At 40.8% G+C, this 26,233-nt stretch overlaps 1 protein-coding gene across 1 annotated transcript in view; it reads right to left on the reverse strand.

Annotated features, from left to right (window-relative positions):
* Positions 1–26,233, reverse strand: part of GPC5 (glypican 5) — a 729,150-nt gene that overhangs the window by 619,568 nt on the left and 83,349 nt on the right. The window contains 1 exon segment of the mRNA XM_054163173.1: positions 981–1,114. Within this exon segment, the coding sequence (XP_054019148.1) occupies positions 981–1,114 (134 nt within the window).

Raw genomic sequence — 26,233 nt, forward strand, 5'->3', positions numbered from 1 at the left:
TTCTCTTGCTTCAGTTTCCTTCTGCAAAGAGAAACAAAAAGAAACAGAGCACAAAGAAAACCTGTCTATATTTTAGCAAAAACCATGAAATAAATGAGATTTCTGGTTTAAACTTTGTACTTTATTTACATAATCAGGTCTTTAGCTTCAACTATGTTTACTCTTTACAGTGCAATTACACCTTAGGGTTATAAAAGACTTAACTTGTCTAAAGATAGATTGGCCATTCAGGTATCCAGGATATCTGTAGAATACTGGAATATACAATAGAACTTATAGGAAACCTGTATCCTCTTGGAGCAGATCAGTTGGGATGCCTGAAAGATGCTTGTAGTTGTGTGAGCAGCTGATTTGAATCCTCCTCTCCGTAGGCTATAACGACAGCTTAAACACCTGGCCCATAAGCAGTTAGGCAAAGTTTACCCTGTAATAATAAGCCAGGTATAAATCCAATCTCCAAGTCTTTGCAGTCATCTCAAATCAGTTGGATTGCCTAACTGAAGATTTCAAGATTCAGCATCAAATGCTTTTTTTTTTTTGCAGTAGAAGGGCATGTAAGAGTAGTAATTCTTTTTTTTTTTCTGTCTGTACAACTAGTCTTCTGATAAAAGTCACCATCACTTTGTGACAGATTTAATAATCCCTGCTGATGTAAAAGTTGAATACAATTTGAAATTTTACTCACAAAGAGGTAGACCTAACATTCATATTCTACCATTATTTTTTCCCATTCTGTTTTAAACCACCATATGATCAAATTACCCTGGTTATATATCCATTATTTCAGAAACAAAATCTAGTCATGAAATTACTCTTTCCAAAATGTAACAGAGCAGATTTTGTTGCTGAAATGCATCATTCTTTGCAGTCTTTATTTATTCTCTAGTAATGCATGCCATTGTATTGATTATAATCTATTCTGTTGTAAAATTAATGGCTTAATTTATTCTTTCTTTCTGGTTGTAAAACTAATGTCTTGCTTTCTTCTGTTGGCAAGGGTTTCTTCATTGTGTCTTGACAACATCTTCAACTCTTGACTGCCTTTGTTCTGGTCCAAGGAACAACCCGGAGATGGCATAGGCTTTCTTACAGGAGGACCACATACCTTGTTCACCTGAAAGGTACAAAGGCCACGAGATGAAGGAAAGAACACATGCAGACAAAAATTAATTTGCATCTCTCAAGTCCATTTGAATAAGAAACTTTGTTCTGTGGACATCAAGCTAAGAAATATATTAGTAATTATTGTACTTCACAATACTATATCTATAATGAATGCAATAAACACATAATCAGTCATTTTGTAGTAGGTAAAAAGCCCCCAAATCACTCATTTTAAAGGAATTTTAGATATATAAGCAAATCGTTACATGTATTTTATTGCGTTGGTTTTTTCCTTCCTGCAAGGAAAGTATATTGTTAGGTAGACAGTATTAGTAACCTCAAAGAACACATGCTGTGAACAGTACCATATTTCTATTTTTTCTGTAATATAACTGTCATGTATTGAGTTGAACCTGCTGCTGTTATTCAAAACATGTTGCAGTCATTCCTGCTTCAAAAAGTGAAAGTTCTAACTGGAGCAAAGTATTATGGGGCTTGAAGTTCAGATTGCAATACGGGAGGCTTCCTGTTCCAGTTGCTGCTTCTGGGTTCTGGCTTTGGGTGTGGTCTGTCTTTCCACAGCGATAGCAGCGAGGTGTGTGAAAGTCTGGTAGAGCTGCTGGTTTTGGCTTTCTGTTTTATGATGGGTATTTTTCTTCATTTCACTCTGCTGCTTCTGCAAATAGGCTAACCTAAGGTAATCATGCATTGTATAACTACATTATTAGACATTCATTGTATTATAGATAATTAGATTATTAGCTGAGGTAGTTATCCATTGTGCTTATGATATCTCATGTTAAACTCTCTTTATCTCAACCCTGAGTTTTGAGTGTTACCCTTCCCCTCACTTTTGTGCTGTGAGAGCAAGCAGGTTAGCCCTTGCACTAGACCATTACAATACCTCAACCGCATTTTAAATATGCGTTGAACCTTGTGATTTCTTTCAGGGTTGGTGAATTATTATGGCATGTTCAGCGGTTACCCAGAGCATACAGCAAACATTTAGCATGGTGGAGACTTGCATTACAACTTTTCAAGATGTAAACTTAATGATCCAATGGATCATATATGCTGAAGACATCAAGAGATTTTATATGTCCAGATTTCTGGTCTAAATGTCAATAGATACAAATTCATGTGAATTCACATTTTCTTCTGCATAAAATGTGATACTATTTTGTACAACAGAGGCTATCAATTCATGTTCATAGCTGATTTTTCTTCCTAGTCACTGAATAAAAATAATTTGGGCCACATATATCTATTAAATGAGATACTTCATGCTGGAAATCACATTAGACAAGATATCAAGCAGGAGAAGCTGCACATGTTTTCAGAAAGCTAGCACACAAGCACTACTGAAAAACTAATATCATATGTGATTTATGAAAACTTGGTTTCAATAGGTATTCAAATTCTTTAAAGAAAAAGAGAGAGAGGAGATTGTTGTTGGCTTTAAGACAAGGATTCAGTTTTTGAAACAGAAAATTATTTAAAATGCTACCATAAGAAAGAGGAAAGAGTGTATACAGTATAGAGCCAGGATCAATGTTTGCTGTTGCATTTTATATTCCCAAATGTGAGAACAGAGAAAGCAAATACATCTCATTTCTTCAAGTTACATCACACAAATTAAAAAGAAAAGTTCAAGTCTTAAGACCACCTTTCCAACTAAGAACTGCTGTCACATTAGTTAAGAAACACATTTACAATTTAAAATAAATGTAACATCTCATTTGGATGACTGTGTTTGTTGTCATGCATGGTGTAAGTGGTAATAATGACAGACTCATTGAATGTGCTTTCTTAGGCCAGTCAAGAATAAAAGGAATCAGCACTACTACATATGAATAAGTGTTCATCTTATGAACTAAAAAATGAGGGTAAAGTTGAAAGTGAACAATCGTTTTTGGCTACTATTGATATGTCTTAATTTAGGCATTCAAGTTATAGTTTGAATCCTCTTCCAATGAGGTGCATGAATTTACTTGGAGATGATTGTCCCTGGACATACATAGCTGATGTCCTTTACGGGACTTAATGAGACACACTTCAAACATCACTTCAAGTATTCACCTTACCATTTCTTTCCAGGGCAGTGTCTTCTTGGACAGCATCTTACTGCATTTGTTCTTGTCAAATTCAGTTGCAAACATCCCTTACTTTTCCCACTATTTCTCCCATTAGCTCTTCTTCAAAGCACATTATCTCACACTCTCCATCAGCTTAAATGGACTCCCATTTCTCCTCCTGTAAATCTCTACACTCTTCCTAGACTTCATCCTTTTCCAAGTTTGCCCTTCAGTGCTGCATTTCACCAGCCTCTGCAGCAGTCTATCCCATCAGCCTCTCAACACCAATGATCTGTTGGATCTACCAGAGACCAAAAAAAGAAAAAGGCAAGCAAGCTTCTCTTACGCTTACTGATGTGACATAGGTAGAATTATGCTTACCAGCAGCTATTATGACTGTTACAGTTTGAAGTTGTAAAAAGGTAAATAAATTACCATTGGATGCAAAATAATAACTGATTTGTCTACATCACTCCATTGACTTTGCTGAGTAGGGTAAAAGTTAGTTGCATAAACTATTCTCTCTTTTTTTGTTTCTTCTCTTTTGCAGCTTGCATGGCTTGTTCCCTTATCTCTCTTTCCTGACCTTCAGCTGGCGTATACTGTGTCTAGGAGGTACCAAGAGGGGAAGGAGAGGGAGGGGGAGAGGGGAGGTTGTGAGCAGCCCCCTGGACTGTCCAGAGGGGTCTGGGAACAATTCAAGGGGATTCTTGTGTTGTTTCTAAATTGTGAATATATGAACATATATTTTGCACCTATTCATTGCATTTTATATTTCTAGACTTTGCTTGCTTTGAAAATATAGCTTCATTCTGCTTTCAAACTTACTGAGCTAGTCTGGTGATTTATTTTGGAGGTAATTTTCCACATTTCTCTTATCAAAAATGAGGGTTTAACAGATTCAGATGTTTGGGAAAGAGGCTTTCTCTCATGATGGGTATGGTTTAGGTCATAGGTATCTTGCACATCTGAAAGAGGCACCTTAGCTCTCTCAGCACTCTGAGACTGACTGCAAGGTGGCAACCTGTTAAGGGTGCAGAACATGGTGGAGATGACTCACTGGCTAATACAAAGTACAGGTGCTTTGGATCGGGGAGAAAAATGAATAAACAAACAAACTGTTATAGGTTAAGGCCTAGGTGTCCTACCATAAGAGATAAAAGTCCTCTAGAGATAGAGTCCAACGGGATGAACAGTCCATCCCAGAGGATGGACTCAGGAAACTGTAATTTGTTATTCCATCCCATAATCCTGCATCCCTATATAAGCAGACCTCACAGTCCATTCTGTCTCTTTCTCCCTCCTCTCTGCTCCTAGCATATGCGGCTGCTGCTATATGTTCGGTTTGTGGGGGAATGTGGCTTTTCTTGGCAAGCTGTTTTCTTGCTGAGTAGCTGGCCCTAGTGCACCCAGACGAATACCTTTTATATGTTTGTATATTCTTTTCTAAATAGTATTTCTATTTAACCTCTATTTAACCTTGCTCAAATCAAGATACAAATAAATAAATAGGCACCAGTTATAGTACAATGGGGAAAAAAAAAAGGCATTCAGCTTCACTACAATGGCAGGAGAATCCACAGATCCCTGTATTTCTTGAATAGACTTTAAGTCTATAAATGCCACTAAAATCCAGTCCTTATCTGAAATGTCTTTTTTGGAAAATTCCAAAACCAGCAGTAGATAAATGATAAAAAGTGCTTGTACAGTGCTATGTACATCACTGCCATTCTCACAAAGAAGTGCATGACAATAGTCATGGTGCTCTTCTGTTAATGACAGCAACAGCTCTCACAAAGCAATGTTAGTTCTCGAGTCCTTAGCAGAGCACTTCTTTGTAGCTCCTGCCAGATGAGCTACTTCAGTGTGTACAATGATGATGTAATCTCTGTTGTCTTTCTCATACCTGTGATATCCTTGGGCCTACTGGCTTTGGTGCTTGTCCTTCTTTCTGTGTTTGGCACATCATACTTGTATCACTCACCCAGCTGAGCCAAATCTGTCATTTTTTAACTGGTCACTAGTGACTGTCAATTTTATGTTTCCATTAACTGTATACGTATGCCAAATGTACTTCTGCTTCCCACACTGGCCCAGTCTTCATTGTCACCTGATTTCTTCAGTAAACTTGTGCACATGAAAAGGTCATAGACTCTTAACTAGACTTCAGATGCCTGCTCTGTCTGTGAGACAAATTTAAAACCAAAATGTGAGTACCTTGTTTTCCAGTACATGGTTGATGCTAGTCTAAAAAACAGATAAATGCACTGTCCATGTATGGGGTTTTGTTTGTTTGCTTGTTTATTTGTTCTTTATATCTCCAGGAATGGGAGTACAGTGTAAGTGTAACACCACTTAACTGTATTTTCTCTGTTTCTGAAGAACTATAACTCTACCCACTATCTACATTATTTCCTAAATTTTAGTCTTTTGAGCTGCAAAACTAACCTTCCAAACAAAAAGTCCTCCAGTGGTATTACTGCCAGTCTTGAGAGACACCAGCTGGTGTCATCATTTTGAGAGAAGGAGAATGCTCTCCCTACAGTAATGATCAAACAAATTACCATCGTGAAGCAATATCTGACCAGAATGTATTCTTACTATCTTCCAGTATCTCTCCAAGGGTTGAATTGAATGTTTCCACAAATTGAATTTTTTTTGTTTCAAAGACAAAATCCTAAAAGAATATAAAACAATTCCAAAAGGGGCCTGAAAATAGCCTGTGAGAAATGACACTGAAGAATCACCTAACATATTATTTGGGAGAGACTTAACAGATCTCACTGAATTTCAGAAAAAAATTAAAGATTGTTGTAGACTCTTAAAACAGAAAAGCCTCAGCAGCCTACTACACTGCTTCCTGTTGTGGTTTGGTTATTTGGGGTTTTTTCCCTTAATTTATTTTGGTGAAACATTTTTAAATACTGCAAAATGTTTAAGGGCATAAAAAGAAACTTCAGAAAATGATAAAACTTATGATTTGCACAGTTCAGACAAACCTATTGTCATTACACTCAGCATGCCGTTATTATGCACAATTAGTATACCATAGTATGATGACTGGGTTAATTAAAATTGTAATAACCATGCAGTTAAATTGCAATTAGTGCTACACATGAACTTTATGGCAGTTTGATTTTGCTGAGTGCAATTCTGTAAAATGTCTACTTATGGTTTGCTACGGTCTGGATAGCTATAGCATCATAAACCTTTACACGTACACAGGACTGGACAATGATGCAACCATCACATTGCCAATGATGGGATATTGTCCTCTAAGTTCATGTGCTTAATAGGAAAAATGAGTCACATTCTTTAGGCCTGGGGTTTTTTTCTACTATAGAAATAGTTCTTTCTGACCTTAGCATTTCTACTGAAATGATTTTACACCAAATGACCAAATTAAACTGAATGCACAGTGCTGTGGTGCACTTCCAGCTAGATATGCCAAGTCTCAGTGATTACCTATGCCATAGTCTTTAAATACTGCCACTGTGCCAGAAAAGTATCAGGAATCCTGAGCCTTTCTCTGCTCCACTTTGGGTCACAGGTTGCTGTGAAATACACTGAAAAAGATTAACATCTTCTAATCTTGCAGTGTGTCTGTGGTCTGTTTCACTGGTTCTTACTGCTGTGCACACAGTAGCAGGGAAGAAAACACTTCTCTGGATACAAAACCTTTTGGCTTTAGATGTAGCTCTAGCTGGGAGCCAGCTAATCTGAGAACCAGGAGTCAAAGAATTAACTTTTCTTTTATGTTTAACTCTTTCATGATTGTTTTGGTACATTCAGCAAGCACTTAAAATGTTTGATACATATATATCCTGAATTTCCTGTAATGGGATAGGTGTCAGGTGTCAGACTGACACAGTCTCTCAGATCTCTAGTCTGTTGGAGTGGCATAGGCCCTGCAGACATTTAAAACTGCTTTTATTTAATGCATGTTTTAGTTCTAGATATCAGATCACAAATTTGTCACCAACCCTTACATTTCCAGCAACAGATTACTAATCAAACTACCCAAAACAATGTTCATAAAGTTTCCTTGAGTGAGAGTTAAACACCATAAGTGGATGTGTAATATTGTTAGATAGATGGCTGTATGTCAAGACAGAGGAGAAAAAGATGGATACAACATGCTCTTTTTTGCAGCTCATTTTGCCATGCCTGTAAGAAGCACATGGGAGGATGGCTTCTCTGCCACCAGGCAACACAGGAGGTTGGCACTTTCCGATCATCTAAGAAGGTGAAAATTAAGAATTCTCAAAGTAAGATTAGCTTCTTAACTTGTAATAATCTCCAGCTGAGCTCCTGCAGCAGGAGCCAATATAGCTACACTTAGTGCTAGTTTCACCGATTTGTCTTTTTCTAGTTACACCACAAGAGGGGGCAGCAGCGGTTCGTATTTCCGATCACTTAGCAGGTTTTTATTGCTTGCGGCTTGTTAAGAGAATATTTTATGTCACAATTCTATTCCAAATAAAAATTATATTTAGATAGGTGAGAGCGCACACATGTGCATGAGCTATTAAAGTATTTCCTGCTGAGAGTTCCTGAAAAGAAGGAGAGCAAGCATTTGGTACAATAGGCTGTTTTTAACTTCAGTACCAGGAAAAATGACATTATTGAGACTATCTTATGAAAAATCAACACAGTTCCACCACTGTTTGCAGCCCAGGGAAATCATGCAGAAGTTGTGTATTGGTTTCTCTCTTTTCTCTGGAACTTTTGTGTTCTTCGTCCATGACTAGTATCTTTTTCTCTACTGTAGCCTCCAGGTTCTTGGCAATATGTCTTAAGCATCCCAAAATCAAAGCAAGCTCTGGAGTTGCAGTGGCAACTTATAATTTTATGTTTCAAATGTATTTTTAGTAATTTTTACAGAATATGTGAGAGAAGACCAAGACAGGCAAAAAGGGGGAAACATTTTGAACAAGAGCCCAAAGAATTATAGAGTACAGCTGATACTTAAAATAATGCTTGCACAAATTATTGAACACTCAATCTATTATCACCTGCAAAGTCAATTTCAAAGCGATTGTATTCAAAATTGCAATTAAAAGATTAAGTGATACATGATGATTTTTTCAAGTGAGATGGAAGTGGTTTCAAGCTCAAGAAATAACAAATCCAGTTCAAAGCAACATTGTTAAATGCAGTAGTTTGCCCCATATCAAATCAGATGGTATTAAGCAATGATAAAGGCAAACTGCATGTGGCAGTTTCAGACTATGCCTTTAAACTTTAGCTGCAGATTTCAAGCAGAAAAGTAGTAAAACATAAATAATTCACTATTGAGTGTAAAAAGGAAAACAAAACATTATTCTAAACAAATTCATTGGACAGCACATCTGGGAAAAGAAAGCTGTACCATAACAATCTTTCACATTTCATTCCCATTCCCATTCCTTTTCTTTTCTCTGGCTTGGCTATTCTCCTGGGTGGCCTTGAGAAAAAGGTAAGAACTAACACTGCTTTCTCTCAACTCCTTTTTTTTCCTGGGGTACAAGGGGGTGGGGGCAGTGGAGCAGCTTCCCTGGTCTCTGGAGGAACCAGAGAGAGGCCAGGGGGGTTTCCATGTTATTTGCCAATTGTAAATATCTGTATAATATTGTAAATACTATATATTTTGTACATATTCATTGCATTCCATTGTAGAGTGTAGGCTTCGCTTGTAAATACAGTTCTCATTTGCTTCCAACTGAATTAGTCATGCTGAGCTAATGTTGATGGGAAATGTCAACCCACCACACTGCAGATACACAAAATGCAGACCCACCAGCCCACCAGTGAGATAGCCTCATCAGAAAAAAACCCTTTGAAGAGTACATGTATTAAAACTAAACAGAAACAAAAAAATCCAAACCAAACCAACAAAAAATAACAACAAAAAAATCATCATTTCTGTGATAAAAGTAATAAAAGTAAATAAGTGATAAAAGTAAATAATAGTACAACTTGGAGGTACTGAACTAATTATCCTACTCTGGCACTAGTGTGACATCATTTTGAGGAACTCTGCGTTCAAGACGGAGGACCAAGAAAGAGACAAAAATTATAAGAGTTTGTAGTTGAGGGTTTTTTTAATCAGTGATTCTTTCAATACAGTTTTGCAAAAGACTGCTGTCCAAGCTGTTAGATTTCGGGAGCAACAGTCCATAACCTCCACGTGACTGAGACACAAATCCTTTTCCTTCCACTCCACCAAAAGTCCTCCAGCCCAAGCTCTTGAGTCTGTTCTCATATCTTGTTGGTTTTTAATTATCTCTGATCTCCTTCATATTTTTGCATGTTCTGATTGTAAAATAAAACCTAATAGTCCATTAAATCTGAGGTACTTAATATACTTTGAATTTGTGTCTTCTGGTTTTTAATTACTAAAAGCTTAATGGTTTTAATTCTGCTGCTCCTTTCATGAGGCACTAATACTCAGCGAGTCTGCCATCAAAAATAGTTTCTCCTTCTGAATGTGGATGGGAGGGAAGGATTTTTTTAATTTTTTTTTTTTTTTCATTTTAATGGCTTTATGTCAGGGGAAATCCTAATTCTATGTATTCTATGTATTCTAATGTCGTCAGCCAAGCTACCCTGCAGTCAGCCAGAACTCAGCACTGCCAGTTCAAACTCTTCAAAGGCAGTTCAACAAAACTGTTTCTTGGGAGAGGCAGCCAGATCTCCCAATCCAACTCTGCTTCAGTGGATGCCAAGGTGTTTCATTTACGTTCAGTGAAAACACTCTGTGGTTCTCCTCTGAAATGCAATTATACGAAACCAGCAGTAGTCCTTTCCAAAGATCAGCTGCTTGTGTGTAGTTAGACTGATTTATCTCTGTTTTCTAGTGGTTAAAATATACTCTATAGCTCCTTACTTCTGTGCGCCCTGGAAGTACAGCTCCAACATAGAGGACTAACATTATGTTTTCTTGTCTGATACAGGCAGAATTGTTTATTAAAATCTAAGTCTATCCAGGGTCACCTGTGCAAGCGAAAAGAAAGTCACTAGGAATGTGACTGTCAGTGAAAGCAGAAATGAGGCTCTATACCCTTTATCAGGCATGCCACCTAAAACAAAAAACATATTACAACTTACAATACATAAAGAATTTGTAGAAACAAGTTGGCAGGTATCAGCGTATCTGTACAATGTGTTTACATTTTGTGGCAGGCTAAAAGAGCAGTTTTGTAAGATCTGCAAAAAAATAGTATGTAAATCAGTAAAATAATGCATACTTACAGTAACAGTCATAATGAATTGTTTTATTTAGTATAACAAGCTGTCAACAATGCTTTAGATAATTGGAGGGTGACCTTTTTATAATAAAGAATTTTAAAAATCTGAAAAAAAAATGAGGGGGAAAAACTCACTGTCTAGTCAGTCAGCATTTCAGAGAACCTAGGTGTTTCTCCTCCATTCTGAACACCATCGAATGAGATCAGTGGATTTACTTCCTGTGTCTGTGTAGAGTTTCAGTCTCTCCTCATCCTCTTATTTGAACCTGGTCAAACTAGTTTTCTTTTAAGATCTTTTGTAATGTATAAAAGTAATTTATCCATACATGTTCATATCATTTCAGCAACCAAAATAGTCTGAAAAATTCAGTTGCTTCTAAATCTCTGGATATGTCATCACAAAGTCTTTCACCTGTGGTACAAAGTGTTGGGTACTTACTTAAGGGCCAATTGACACAGCAGAACTCTGCTCAGCTCAGTAGCTGAACAATAGTTTCACAATAGAAAAGGAAGATCAGAGACAAAACACACACACGGCTTACAGATAAGATTCTTTATCAACTTTTCCCTTTACACTTGCTTGTGCCTCTTACTTGGCTTTGGGGAAGGAGTGAAAAGCTTCCTCTCTCCTCCTTCTGCAAATACAAAGAACCAGACTGCAGCACTTTCAGCCTTTTGAAGCATCTTTCTCAACTGCAATTCAGTTCCTCAATGGACATATTCAGACAAGCCTGCCATGGTGCCAAGGCAGAATCAGACATCTAGCATGTGACCTAGAACCAGCACATGATGGAAGCCCAGGCTACTTACATGAGTTTTTCAGACCTCTGAGTCCCTGTACAGTCAGTGGAACGAGTAAGGATCTGCGCCTTTTGATGAAATTGTGCCTAAAATTCTGGTAAAGAAGGGAGAAAAAGGAGTTGTAATAAAGATAGAATACAATAGAATTAACCAGGTTGGAAGAGACCTTTGAGATCATCGAGTCCAACCTATCACCCAACACCATCTAATCAACTAAACCATGGCACCAAGCACCCCATCCAGTCTCTTCCTAAACACCTCCAGTGATGGTGACTCCACCATCTCCATGGGCAGCACATTCCAATGGCAAATCACTCTTTCTATGAAGAACTTCTTCCTAACATCCAGCCTAAATCTCCCCTGGTGCACCTTGAAACTGTGTCCTCTTGTTCTGGTGCTGGTTGCCTGGGAGAAGAGACCAATCACCACCTGGCTATAACTTCCCTTCAGGGAGTTGTAGACAGCAATAAGGTCTCTCCTGAGCCTCCTCTTCTCCAGGCTAAGCAACCCCAGCTTCCTCAGCCTCTCCTCATAGGGATTGTGCTCCAAACCCCTCCCCAGCTTTGTTGCCTTTCCCTGAACACGTTCAAGCAACTCAACATCTTTCCTAAACTGAGGGGCCCAGAACTGGACACAGGACTCAAGGTGTGGCCTAACCAGTGCAGAGTACAGGGGCAGAATGACTTCCCTGCTCCTGCTGGCCACGCTATTTCTGATGCAGGCCAGGATGCCACTGGCCTTCTTGGCCACCTGGGCACACTGCTGGCTCATGTTCATCTTACTATCGACCAGTAGCCCCAGGTCCCTTTCTGCCTGGCTGCTCTCCAGCCACTCTGACCCCAGCCTGTAGCTCTGCATGGGGTTGTCGTGGCCAGATGTTCTGCTTTTCTGACAAAAAGGCTCTCAGTCTGAAGAAGGTAGTGTGGCAAATTGAAAGATTTTATGAACGATTCAAGTAATTTCAAATTATGAAGTGGATTTGCTCTAAACATATTAAATAGGAGTGCATAATGCATGTCATTACATATTCCTACATTATTTACCTGGCAGTCTACATTGAACATACCTTACACAAACCTGCCATACTCAGCATTCGTTGCCAAAGCCGTGTGTGTGTGCTGGTAAGTGCAGCAGGTTGACCTTGGCTGTCGGACAGACCCCCCATCCAGCTGCTCATTCACTTCTTCTAATTAGGACAGAGAGACAAAATAAAACAAAAATGCTTATGGGTCCAGATAAAGACAAGGAAGTCACTCACCAATTACTGTCATGGGCAAAATAGCCTCAACTCAGGGACATCATTTCTCACAGCATGCTCCTGGGGAAACTGACTTCTTATGGCTTGGATAGATGGACAATGCACTGGGTTAAGAACTGGATGGATGACCAGGCTCAAAGAATAGAATAGACTAGACCAGCTTGGAAGAGACCTTCAAGATCATCGTGTCCAACCCATCAACCAATCCAACCCACCTAAACAACTAAACCATAGCACCAAGCGCCCCATCTGGTCTCTTCCTAAACACCTCCAATGATGGTGACTCCACTACCTCCCCAGGCAGCCCATTCCAATGGGCAATCACTCTCTCTGTATAGAACTTCTTCCTAACATCCAACCTAAACCTCCCCTAGCGCAGCCTGAGACTGTGTCCTCTTGTTCTGGTACTGGCTGCCTGGGAGAAGAGACCAACATCTGCCTGTCTACAACTTCCTTTCAGGTAGTTGTAGAGAGCAATAAGGTCACCCCTGAGTCTCCTCCTCTCCAGGCTAAGCAACCCCAGCTCCCTCAGTCTATCCTCATAGGGCTTGTGTTCCAAACTCCTCACCAACTTCATTGCCCTTCTCTGGACTCATTCCAGCAAGTCAACATCCTTCCTAAACTGAGGGGCCCAGAACTGGACACAGTACTCGAGGTGCGGCCTAACCAGTGCAGTGTACAGGGGCAGAATGACCTCCCTGCTCCTGCTGGCCACACTGTTCTTGATGCAGGCCAGGACGCCATTGGCCTTCTTGGCTGCAGTGGTGAATGGAGTTAAATCCAGTTGGTCACTAATCACTACTGGCTTTCTCCAGTGCTCAGTATTGGAGCCATTTCTCTTTAATATCTCTATCAATGATCTTGACAAGTGATTTGAGAGCACTCTCAGTAAGTTTGCAGATGACACTAAACTGGGTGGGAGTGTATTGTGGTAGGGCCAAATGGGCACATCACAAACCCAGACAGGTCCTGATGTGTCTAGACATGGTCCCACTCTGTCCCCTCCCTCCTGCAAGAGTCAGGGTGATGTGGGAAAAGGGACAAAAGAACGGGCCACAACATGCCTGGGTAAACAAGTCTCCTTTTGGGGTACTGGCCACTACTACTCCCAGACCAGGCCTATGGTTGTGCCTTTTATGGCCACAGCCTGGCAGAATCACTTTTTATTGAGAGACTGTTTGCTGGTTTTAGTTGCCCTATTGCCCCAACTGAATCTCAGGCAAGTGATATATACAGGCTGATTTGTATTTGAAGAAAGGTGAGGCAACCCATGGAATGTTTAAAGAGGTTGCTAGGGCATGTAGGAGGAAAATTAGGGAGGCAAAAGCATATTTGGAACTTAAACTGGCCTCTGATGTGAAGGACAACAAAAAGTCCTTCTATAAATATATTAATAGCAAGAGGAAGGGCAGGGACAACCTCCACTCCTTGGTTGACATGGAAGGAAATGTTGTAACACAGGATGAGGAAAAGGCAGAGGTACTTAACACCTTCTTTACCTCAGTTTTTACTAGCTGGAAAGAACGTCTACCAGACAGCTGGCCTGCAGAACTGGCAGAGGGAGCCAGGGAGCTGCATGGTTTCCCTGTGTTCCATGAGCAAGTGATAGGAGCTCTCCTCAGCAGCTTGGACGCCCACAAGTCCATGGGACCAGATGGGATCCATCCTAGGGTGCTGAGAGAGCTGGCAGATGAGCTGGCCAAGCCACTCTCCATTATTTTTCATCAGTCCTGGCTCACTGGAGAGATCCCAGATGACTGGAAGCTGGCCAACGTGGTACCCATCCACAAGAAGGGCCGGTTGGATGAGCCAGGGAATTACAGGCCTGTCAGCCTGACCTCAGTGCCAGGAAAGATTATGGAGCAGGTCATCCTGAGTGCAATCACGCAACACTTAGAGGATGGCCAAGGGATCAGGCCCAGCCAGCATGGGTTTAGGAAGGGCAGGTCCTGCCTGACCAACCTGATCTCCTTCTATGATCAGGTGACCCGCCTGGTGGATGTGGGGAGGCCTGTGGATGTAGTCTACCTGGACCTCAGCAAGGCCTTTGACACCGTTCCCCATAGCAAACTCCTGGCCAAGCTGTCAGCCCATGGCTTGGATGGGAGCACACTGAGATGGGTTAGGAACTGGCTGGAGGGCCGAGCCCAGAGAGTGGTAGTGAATGGTGCCACATCCAGCTGGCAGCCAGTCACCAGTGGTGTGCCCCAGGGATCAGTACTGGGCCCCTTGCTCTTTAACATCTTTATTGATGATCTGGACGAGGGCATCGAGTCCATCATCAGTAAATTTGCTGACGACACCAAGCTGGGCGCAGGAGTTGATCTGCTGGAGGGTAGAGAGGCTCTGCAGAGGGACCTCGACAGGCTGGGCAGATGGGCAGAGTCCAACGGCATGAGATTTAACACATCCAAGTGCCGGGTTCTGCACATTGGCCACAGCAACCCCATGCAGAGCTACAGGCTGGGGTCAGAGTGGCTGGAGAGCAGTCAGGCTGAGAGGGACCTGGGGGTGCTGGTCGACGGTAGACTGAACATGAGCCTGCAGTGTGCCCAGGCAGCTAAGAGGGCCAATGGCATCCTGGCCTGCATCAGGAACAGTGTGGCCAGCAGGAGCAGGGAGGTCATTCTGCCCCTGTACACTGCACTGGTTAGGCCGCACCTCGAGTACTGTGTCCAGTTCTGGGCCCCTCAGTTTAGGAAGGATGTTGACTTGCTGGAACAAGTCCAGAGAAGAGCAACAAAGTTGGTGAGGGGTTTGGAACATAAGCCCTACGAGGAGAGGCTGAGGGAGCTGGGGTTGCTTAGCCTGGAGAGGAGGAGACTCAGGGGTGACCTTATTACTCTCTACAACTACCTGAAGGGAGGTTGTAGACAGACGGATGTTGGTCTCTTCTCCCAGGCAAGCAGTACCAGAACAAGAGGACACAGTCTCAGGCTGCGCCAGGGGAGATTCAGGCTGGATGTTAGAAAAAGGTTCTATACAGAAAGAGTGATTGCACATTGGAATGGGCTGCCTGGGGAGGTGGTGGAGTCACCATCACTGGAGGTTTTTAGGAGAAGACTTGACGGGGTACTTGGTGCTGTGGGTTAGTTGCTTGGGCGGAGTTGGATTGGTTGATGGGTTGGACACGATGATCTTGAAGGTCTTTTCCAACCTGGTTTATTCTATGTATGTATTCTATGTATTCTATGTATTCACCTTGCCTTGCCTGCTTGGACCTGCCTTGCCCGAACTGCCTTGCTTCGAGTTGCCTTGCCTCAAGTTGCCTGGTCCAAGACCTGGGATAGAAGCCATGAGCCCTACTCACTGCAAGACAAGAAGCCACAAGCCTTAGGATCCAAGCCTCACTTCCCCTTGCAACTAGAATTCAAGCCATGCCTCAGTTTACCCAGGGAGACACAAAGGCCCTTGCAAGAACATGTACCGCCTACTGGCCTGCTGGAGCCAGACCTGCCTTGAGACTGTGTTGGCACCCTAACAGCCTTAACAGCTAATACACAGCAGCAGCACCCCCGTGTTTGGGTCCTCCTTTTAAAAATAGGTGTGATGTTTCCTTTCTTCCAATCCCCAGGGACCTTGCCTGACTGCCAGGACTTCTTAAATGTCATGGAGAGTGCTCTGCAACCACATCAGCCAATTCCCTCAGGACTCTGGGATGCATTTCATCAGGTCCCATGGTCTTGTGTATCTTCAGGTTCTTCAGATGATCATGCACTCTGTCTTCCCACTTATGGTGGGAGGGACCATGTCACCCTGGGCTCCAACTTATGGTCCATCAGCACGAGAGCCATGAGGAGAGGCGTTGCCAGCTTCTTCCAAAGCTGCTTTCCAGTCAGTCTCCCAAATATATTGGTGCATAGAGTTATTCCTCCTCAGGTGCAGGATTTTTCATTTCCCTTTGTTCAACTTCATGAGATTCCCTGAAGGCAGCTCTTTAGACTACCAAGGTCCCTTTGAAAAGCACAACCATTCTATGTATGAGTTGCTTCTCCTAGTTTTGTGTTACTGAGAGTGTACTCATCACTATGGCCATTAATGAAGACATCAAACAGTATTTGCTCCTATAAACACCTGAGGTACAGCACTAATGACTTGCCTTCAACAGTGCTTTCTGCCACTGTTCACAATCCTCTGGGGCTGGTCACTCATCTGGTTTCAAGTTCTCTTCACTGTGCACTTTGTGAGCTTCTCTGTAAGGATGTTGTAGCAGACAGTCTCAAGCTTTAGTAACATTGAGAGCATCCATTGCTCTACCCATATCCTATCAAGTTGGCTGTCCCATCAAGGTTATCAAGTTTGTTAAGCATGGTTTCTTCTTTGTAAATCCACACTGATTAGCTTTATTTCCTACTTGTCAGGATAGAGCTTCTGCCAACTTGGAGGAGGTGATCCTTAAATATCAACATTCTCTCTTGGTTCCATATACATTCTGTGGCCTCTCAAAAGGATTCTTCCAAGCAGAGGCCAAATTCTGGTTTCCTAAAATCCAGAGTTGTGGTTCTCATTTTGCCCTGCTTTCTCCTCTTAGGATATTGAACTCCTACCATCTAAAGGTTGCTCCTGACTTTCACATCCTCAACACATTCTTCCTTGTTTGTAAGTATAAAGTCCAGCAGAGCACCTGTCCTTGTTAGGATCTATGCCAAAAAGCTGTCATCAGTGTTCTCCAGAAACCTCCTAGATTGCATGCTTACTGCTATATTGTCCTTTCAGCAAATATAGAGTGGTTACAAATCCCTCGTGATGTATGTCTCTACCAAATCAACATCTGAAGCAAGAAAAGACTGACAGGCAGCACACCTGACTACTATCAGCAGGATAAATTGTCCTTTAGCCACAGGTCCTCTCATATTTTTCCCCTATTTATAAAGGAAGTCTTCCCATAGGAGACTCTATCCATTCCCTCCAGCTGAGATTTTCCAAGCTGTTTACCCATTGAAAAATGAAACAATGACCTTCCTCCCACCCAGGCAAATGAAGGCTTTTGACATCCTGAAAATAAAATGACACTGGTCATTGGTTTAACAGTGCCCTGAAAAATGCTCTGGAAAGTGCCTGGCACCTTCAGAGGTTACAGCATTCTGGGCACTTGTTTACATCAAGAAAGGGAGCATTATGCTTGGAAGAAGAAGGCGAAAACAGCTCAGGAAGAACCAGTAAAGAAGGATGAACAGGGACAGGCTCAATGAATACATTTGTCCCTTGCAGTACTAACACATCTTGTAGCAGAGCCCTTGTAGCACAAAGCTACTCAAGAGCTGCTTGCTGGGTGACAAGAGAACACTGTCACACATTTTGCCATGGAAACAAGGCATGAAAACAACTAAAAGGTGTCTGCTTTTAAAGGAAACAACACAAGTAAATAATTCAGATCACATGTGGTCTCTGCCCATGGAGACTAGTCTGTTCGTGGTGGAGGGGTCTTCTCTGAAAATCAGCAGTGTTTCCATGGAGGCAGTGTGCTCTGGTCTGACATTGGGATCCTGGTAGTGTGTACTCTGCTGACCTGTTACCAACTGCCCGGGCTTCCTGCCCTTCCCTACAGTGACAGACTTCTTCCAAGTGATGAATTGTCCCTGGCTGATGTGTATGAGGTGCTTAAAAACAGCTACAACTTACCTGAGCTGCAATTTACACTGAATTCTTGATAAGCTATGGGAAGTTGTTGACAGTAAAACACATTAGGGCCTGGCTCCTGTGCCACTGTTGGGAACCTAAGCCTGTAAAGTGCAGAGGGTGGATAGAGCATGGAGGACCTGTGGATCTTACCCAGAACCCAAATCCATTTCCCTCATCCTTACACATCCTTTCTCCCTATCCCACTGCATTTTGTTTCAGAGATAACTTTCCTATTGCTTCCCAGTGAGAAACTGCATGCCAGTACACACTACCATACACACTACATATACATACAAACATACTTACTTAGAAAGAGTGGTTTGGCTGATGTGAAAAGTAAGGGCATTGTTAATTGTCCTGTCTCTCTGCTGCTGTCCTAAATGCTAGTGGCAATAAGACCAAAGTTTGGGAGGTGCTAGCAAAGCTAAGTCAGTTATCCATAGTGAAGCCATTGTACAGCACAAAACTGTGCATGCAGCACTGACAGTGCTTCTCTTTTCTGCCCAAGTGCACCTTTTAGAAGTTTCACAACCCAGAATTAGAAGTCACATGAATAATACTATGAAGCAAAAAATTAAATAATAATAAATAAAATAAAATCAAGGTTAAAGCCCTTTCCCATTTTCCTAAATGATATGCAGCATTCATAGCCCTCAAAATCAAAGAATGGTGAAAGGTTCATTCAATAACAAGGCAAAATAAGATAAACCAATGGTAAAACAGTCACTTAATCTAATAACATATGCACCTTCTGTGTACATACTGTTGGGTGTGCCGAAATCCACAGAAATAACTTTGTTTAGAGAGACTAAGTTGTTTTTAGGGGAGATGTTTCCCATTTTCTCCCTTCACAAATTTTAAGCTTTCAGTTTTAATGAAGATGCTAATTTTTTCCTTCCATTCTTCTGTTGTCCTGAATTTCTATTAGATGGATAATTCATACATTTTCCAAGCAAAATTAGGGGTTGAAAGTAGAGCCTAATGTTTCCCTAGCAGAAAAATACTGTAATTATAACTCTCATTGTTATCAACTCAATAATACTTTTTAATTAACGTTATACAGTGTATTTTTTATATAGAAAAAGTCCATTTCAGGTGTGCTAAGTCCACCTCTTTGTGATAGCTGTACCTTTATTTTTCAGTGATGAATTTCATCTCTCTTTCATAACCAGATCTATACAAAAGGCTTACAAAAAGCATTTTCTAATATTAAAATTTCTTTTAAATAGGATGATGGAATTAATTATTTTTTAATATAAGTTCAAGTAGCCTGTAAACTTACTTTGCTTGAATGACTAATGCACTGTAAGCAAGCAACCAAAATGCAGTAGCTAAGAAGCACTGGGCATAAAGCTGTTGCATTTACAGGAATACAGTAAGCAAATAAACTGGACTTTAGACACTAGGGAAGTGAGTTCACAGGACAGCTACTTCATCTTGCATCTCTTTAACCACCTTAACCTGTAAAGCTATGAAAGTTACCAAATAGCCAGGGATAGCACTTCCCACAATTAGAAATGATGTTAATCTGGTCTTTTGCTGACAATCAGTCTTTCTCCTTTCCAAATATAAACCTGAAATTACAGCATACTTTGCAGGCACATGTTTTGTAATTTGAGAATATCAAAATACTTTATCACCTTCTTTCCATTGTTTTTTAAACAAAAATTAATTCATTAAGTGCACTTCTACAGCACTTCATTTTCTGGAATGGCATGGAATAAGGCTGTGTGACTTTTTCCTAGAGAGACCCCAGTGAAAAGTAACGACATAGAGTCTAAAAGAAATAGGAAAATAAACCAAACCAAAACATAAATATTTTGTGAATATGTCTCTTCATGGGGATATTCAATTTAAAACAATGTATTACAGAGTTCTAAGTATTTATAACTTGTCATTTCAAGCAAAAATAATCAGTAAGGAAATAAGCTCTAAATATAGTCTGTTAAATTCTTCTTCCTGCTAGCATTTCATGCCACAAGAAAGAGCTTGCCTTTTTTCCCCCAGTATTAACTTCAGATTAAAAAAAAAAAAAAAAAGCTGAGACAAAAGTCCTTTTTAATACAATATAATTATGTATGTTTGTTAGAAAACACATAATGGATCTTCTTTCAGGATTAGATTAAGATCAGTGAAAGGACTTGAGAACTTTCAGAGGTTTGACACTTTGTTTGGAAATCTGGTCTGCTCAAAGTCCACATAAATTAGAACACAGTGCTTTTGAAAATTCAAATTTTCAGGCTTATATTACAGACAAAAACATGAGCAAGAATTCTACCAAACCTATAGCACAAATTCCTCACTTTCAAAATTAGGAAATGCAAGATTTTGTCCATGCAATTTCTGTTTTTTTTTTTCTGTTGTGTTTCTGATTCCCACATTTTTATATGCATATATAGCTTTAACAATCATGGTCACACCTACTACATTTTCCTTCAGATCCCCAAATCATTGCTGACCAGCATACACAATGAACAACTAATCAATATTCCTATTAATCTCTTTTATTCAGTATTAATCCCAAAACCCAATGATTTTTTTTGGGAATGAAGAATAATAGTTTAATGTAAAATTTTCAGGAAAGATTTTACATTAAAGCCTTCTTATTTTCCTCCTTTTCTTCTCCCCTGTTCATTTTTCCTTTTTCTTCAGCTCTTGCCTCAAACCTGGTTCCTCCCATTCCACTCTGATGGACCTCTCAGCTGCTGTGTTACTCAGTGTGTCACAGCACAAATCTCTCTCTTACAGACCACTCCCTCAGCCAGCTTGACTTTCAATTATTGAAGCAGCAAGGAAAGGAGTGGAAACACTCATCTGAGGACAGTGTCAGAGCAACACTTGGGCAACCCAGAATAAAACTGGCTTAAGATGCCTCTAAACCACATTGAGTGACACAAGAACTTGCTCCATGGTATGGGGCCATGCCATTAAACCATGCACAAAGCGAACACAAACATGCCCTTATACTGAGGTTAGTAGGTTCTATCCACACCAAAACTCTTTAAACCTTGCTAAAGCCTCTCTTTGTTCTTCTGTCTTAACTTTGACAGTGCCTAGCATGACAGAATGGAGGTGATATGAAACAATTTATCACAACTTTTTGTCTTGGTCCAGAGGGGGAAAGAGTCTCAGTTCTTTTTGAACTTTCCTGTGTTATGAAATTAGAGGCACAAACAAGGCCAAAATATCAGCAGTGAGGCTATTTGTAAACAGAATAAAGTGGACAGAAGAAGGGAGAGAAAGAGGGAAAAAATGGGGAGAGAGAGCAGGAAAGGCATTATATTACAACCCTCTTCCCCTTAGCCCTAACACGATTTGGGTCTGTAGAAGGGTGCTGCTGCATCCTTGTTGGCTTGTGGTGTCCAGCTGGGAGGAGGGGAAGGAGAGATCCCAAAGTACAAGTCCTTCTCTGAGTAGCCTCCAACATGTGGTGTCTTCAGTAAAGATGTCTTTTCTCTTCTCCATGAGTTGCATCAGGTAGAACTTAGGACATGGAGAGAGTTAGTTCCTGGTCTGCTGCTCCCAGGCTGCATGATAATGTCTTTTTCTCTTCTTGTGTTTTCTTCTCCTGAGCAGGCATCACTCAGGTCTTTTGTACAGTATTTTTACTCACAGGTTTTGTTTTGGTATGTGTCCAGGTATTGTGCCCAGGGAATCTTCCTGTGTATTCCTTGTGTTTTCACAGAGGCCCAGCAGAGGGGAGGGGCCTGCACATTACAGAAACTCGATACCAGTGGCACCTTCCCATTACACATTTCTGTTGCCAAAGGGTCTTTACACTATTCCCTCCCTGGGCAGCTGTTATCTGGGCAAGGAGCAAAGGTCATTTTATCTTTGTTGATTCACATCAAGAGAGATTTAGTCTCTTACACTTTGTAATAAATTCAGGCACAGAAGCAGCTGAATCCCACACAGCTGCTCACACATCTGCCCCACCACCACTCCTTTGATGGCATGGGAAGGAGAACTGGGAGGAAAAGGCAAAGCCCATGGGTTGAGATAAGGATAATTTAGTAGAACAACACAAAGAGATAACAACAATCAAGGAGAATAATACTAATAAAATAGTACACACAGCAAGCGATACAAACCTGAGCACTGAGCATGATGGTCTGGTCAGGTCTGGCCTGGCCCAGCCCATGTGTCTGATAGTGCCCAGACATTGCCTGCACAGCTACCTGCTTGCCTTGGCCAGCCCTTCCCTTACATAGCAGGCATGATGTCAGTATGGCATTGAATACCCATTGGCTGGTTCTGATGACTGTCTTGGCTGTGGCCCCTCCCACCTTCATGTGAAGGGGGGGGAAGGAAGGCAAACCAAGAACTTAACCCTATCACAACTGGACCCAGGACAAACCTGTAAACAAGTTTCCATAGGTTTTTTGTTTGCTCACTTGCTTTTCCTTATGTAAGGCTTAAACACATTACAAAGTTCTTGCATATTCTTGCACATTTGCCCTCAATGGGGATTTCCTTGGCTATGCAGAAGCTTAGACACTGGCATGTGGCAACTTGAGCGGAGCACACAGAAAAGCACAGCATGAATCTGCAAGGTCCTTTGTAGTAATAATCATTTCTACCTGTTATCCAGTGCTTAAAAAACTACAAATCCTCCTTTTTTTTTTCAGGCTATATTATCTTAATAGTTTATATTGTTCTTGTTTCATATGATGCAACTGTCTTAAACCTCTATTAGGTCATATGTGCATAAGCATAGACAAAGTAGTCAGCTAAAAAAATTTCGTACCAGCTAAAAACCAGACTCCCCTGTGCACTGAGCATAAACAGTACATAAATTGATGTGTATAGATGTCAAGAACACAGAACTTCCATTAAATATATCTCTATCTGCAAATATATGTTTACATATACAAATATGTGAACATATATAAACATGAGAATAGCTGCATAACCCACACATCTCCATTAGATTTGACAGAATAGCACAGAATAATGTCCAGGTATAGAGATAATGAACAAGTGGTAGATTGGTAGAATGCAGCTTTAAGTTTTAGTGCAGTTAGAATCTTGTTCAGTTCCTCTTTGCTTTCCCTTTCCAGCCTGTCTGCTTCTGGGCATCTAGCCAGAACGACCTTGGATAACAGATAAGCACTAATCCTCCTGCATGTGCTTGGAGGCCTACTAAGATTTTTATTTTTTTCTTTCTTAATAATTGCCTTTTTCTCTCTCTAACCCTCTTTGGGAAAAAAGGGAGGTAGGGGGAGATGACTCCACCACCTCCCTGGGCAGCACATTCCAATGGCCAATCACTCTTTCTATGAAGAACTTCTTCCTAACATCCAGCCTAAATCTCCCCTGGCACAGCTTGAGTCTGCGTCCTCTTGTTCTGGTGCTGGTTGCCTGGGGGAAGAGACTGACTGCCACCTGGCTACAACTTCCCTTCAGGGAGTTGTAGACAGCAATAAGGTCTCTGAGCCTCCTCTTCTCCAGGCTAAGCAACCCCAGATACCCTCAGCCTCTCCTCACAGGGCTGTGTTCCAAACCCCTCACCAGCTTTGTTGCCCTTCTCTGGACACATTCAAGCAACTCAACCTCTTTCCTAAACTGAGGGGCCCAGAACTGGACACAGGACTCAAGGTGTGGCCTAACTAGTGCTGAGTACAGGGGCACAATGACCTCCCTTCTCCTGCTGGCCACACTGTTCCTGATACAGGCCAGGATGGCATTGCACCTGGGCACACTGCTAGCTCATGTTCATCTTACTATCGACCAGTACCCCCAGGTCCCTTTCTTCCTGGCCACTCTCCAGCCACTTTGACCCCAGCCTGTAGCACTGCATGGGGTTGTTGTGGCCAATGTGTAGAACCTAACACTTGGATGTGTTAAATCTCATGCCATTAGATTCTGCCCATCTGTCCAGCCTGTCAAATATTTTTTTTATTTAACATTTTAAATTCTTTAAATTTATCATTATGTGCATAAAAGATAACACTGAAGCAATAAAACAATTTTCTTATGTTCATAAGAAATATTTCTTTTGTGCTTCTAAAAATCATCCCCAGTATGTCACATAAAAAGTTTCTAATCTGAAAATAAATATTTCTCAGACTTAACTCTCATTTGCATATATGTCAAGGTATTATTCTGCATGCATAGAATATTTGTGAAATTTGTTTTTTTACCAGATAATTTAATTTTCTCTTGTTAATATTTTAAGCTTCCAAATTTAATAATACATAACTTGTATAAAATTTTTCTCGTCTTCCAAAGACGTACCAAGCATACATGAGAAAATGCTTCAAAACACTGCTGTTGTCTGGCAATTGTTATGGTCGGGCAAAGCCCTGGAATGTGCAAATTGCTCTCCTTGGGCACTGTGATGGGTACATTCTCTTTATGGTTCAATGTCTGCATCACTGGTAAAGCCTAAATGGATTAACTCACATTTAATTTCATGTGTTAGGTGACAAATCCTAAGTATTCCGAGTAGTTCTTACAAAATTGATTGAAGTATACCAGAGAAGTATTCTCTCCTGACTTGATTTATGATTTACAGGTAAAGAAAAATGCTGATTTTCAAAACAGAAAGACACGTGTGCACATTTAAGAGTTTTCTAGATTAGTCTGAGAAGCTGCACATCAGAGCAGGCAAAGATACAATAAATAGATCAAAAGGTAATTTACCTTAGAGGTGAGAATAAAGATACATGAACATATATTACAAGTTTTAACCCATTTAATCTACTGGATTATATGACTCAATAACTCATTCTTTCAAGTTTTACAAGTTTTTGAGTATTTTTTTTCACATTTATTTTTGTAAAGGCACTCTGTAGAAATAAAGTGAGGAAAAGTATGAAGTACAGTTAATACTGTTCAAACAAAAATATTAAAAATAGGCAGAATCAAATAGCATCAAACTATGTCAGGCACTTGCTGAAGCAATCTGAAGTTATGTCACTGACTAAAAGGAAGAGTAGAAAACTCAGAATAATTTTAATCACAGAATCACACAGAATTAACCAGGTTGGAAAAGACCTTCAAGATCATCAAGTCCAACCTATCACCCAGCACCATGCCTCATCCAGTATTTTAAACACTTCCAGTGATGGTGACTCCACCACCTCCCTGGGCAGCCCATTCAATGGCCAATCACTCTTTCTGTGAAGCATTTCTTCCTAACATCCAGTCTAAACCTCCCCTGGTGCAGCTTGAGACTGCGTCCTTTTGTTCTGTCACAAGTTGCCTGGAAGAAGAGACTAACCCCCAACCTCCTTTCAGGAAGTTGTAGAGAGCAATAAGGTCTCTCCTGAGTCTCCTCCAGGCTAAATAACCCTAGTTCCCCCAGCCTCTCATCATAGGGCTTGTGCACCAGGCCCCTCACCAGCTTTGCTGCCCTTCTCTGGACGTGTTTGAGCATCTCAACATCTTTCTTTAAATGAGTGGCCCAGAATATAACAACCAAGCCTAGCTAGCATATATTTAATCTATATCTATGCATAAGAATGAATGTCTTATATCTGGATAAAAAGCTTACTCAGGTCAGTGAAATTCTCACAATGGGTTTGAAATTGCACACTTTGTAAAAAGATCACAGAGTAGATATAAAAAAACTAATCCACTTACACTTTCTATGTGTTCTTTGCTTTTTTCAATGAGATAAATCAGTCATAACCTCTTCTATTATATACTAACTCTTAGTTTCATATTTCACATTGCCCTTAAGACTGATTATGCTGTTTCTTTTTCCATTCCTCTAACATTTACAAAAGTGTTGATTGCCCACAGTAAAGAGTAGGAAAGTATAACATTTGTTTTGTTGGTTTGGGGTTTTTTCCATTACTATGGCACATACACATGTGCATCTCTCCTAAAGTGAATTTCATTAGAATCATTCATATGTGCTCAAAGGTAGGAGTGCCTGAATCTGCATGATTCAGTTTCAGTTTGTTTAACAAGTCAGACTCCTGAAGTCAGGGCTCTCCGTGGAGCGAGGCACCCACTATGAACTGTCATGTTGAAGTGCCAGCTGAGTAATTCTCTAGATCACAGCTGCATGCATCACCATCAGCTCTGTGACATTTCTCAGTTTCAGCACCTCACGCCAGATCATACTTGAGACACTTGCACTGCACCCCCTGTTTGTTGTACACATACATGTACAGGAGATTAATGTCCTTCTA

The sequence above is a fragment of the Dryobates pubescens genome, chromosome 7, assembly GCF_014839835.1.
Source record: "Dryobates pubescens isolate bDryPub1 chromosome 7, bDryPub1.pri, whole genome shotgun sequence".
In the NCBI taxonomy this organism is placed as follows: domain Eukaryota; kingdom Metazoa; phylum Chordata; class Aves; order Piciformes; family Picidae; genus Dryobates; species Dryobates pubescens.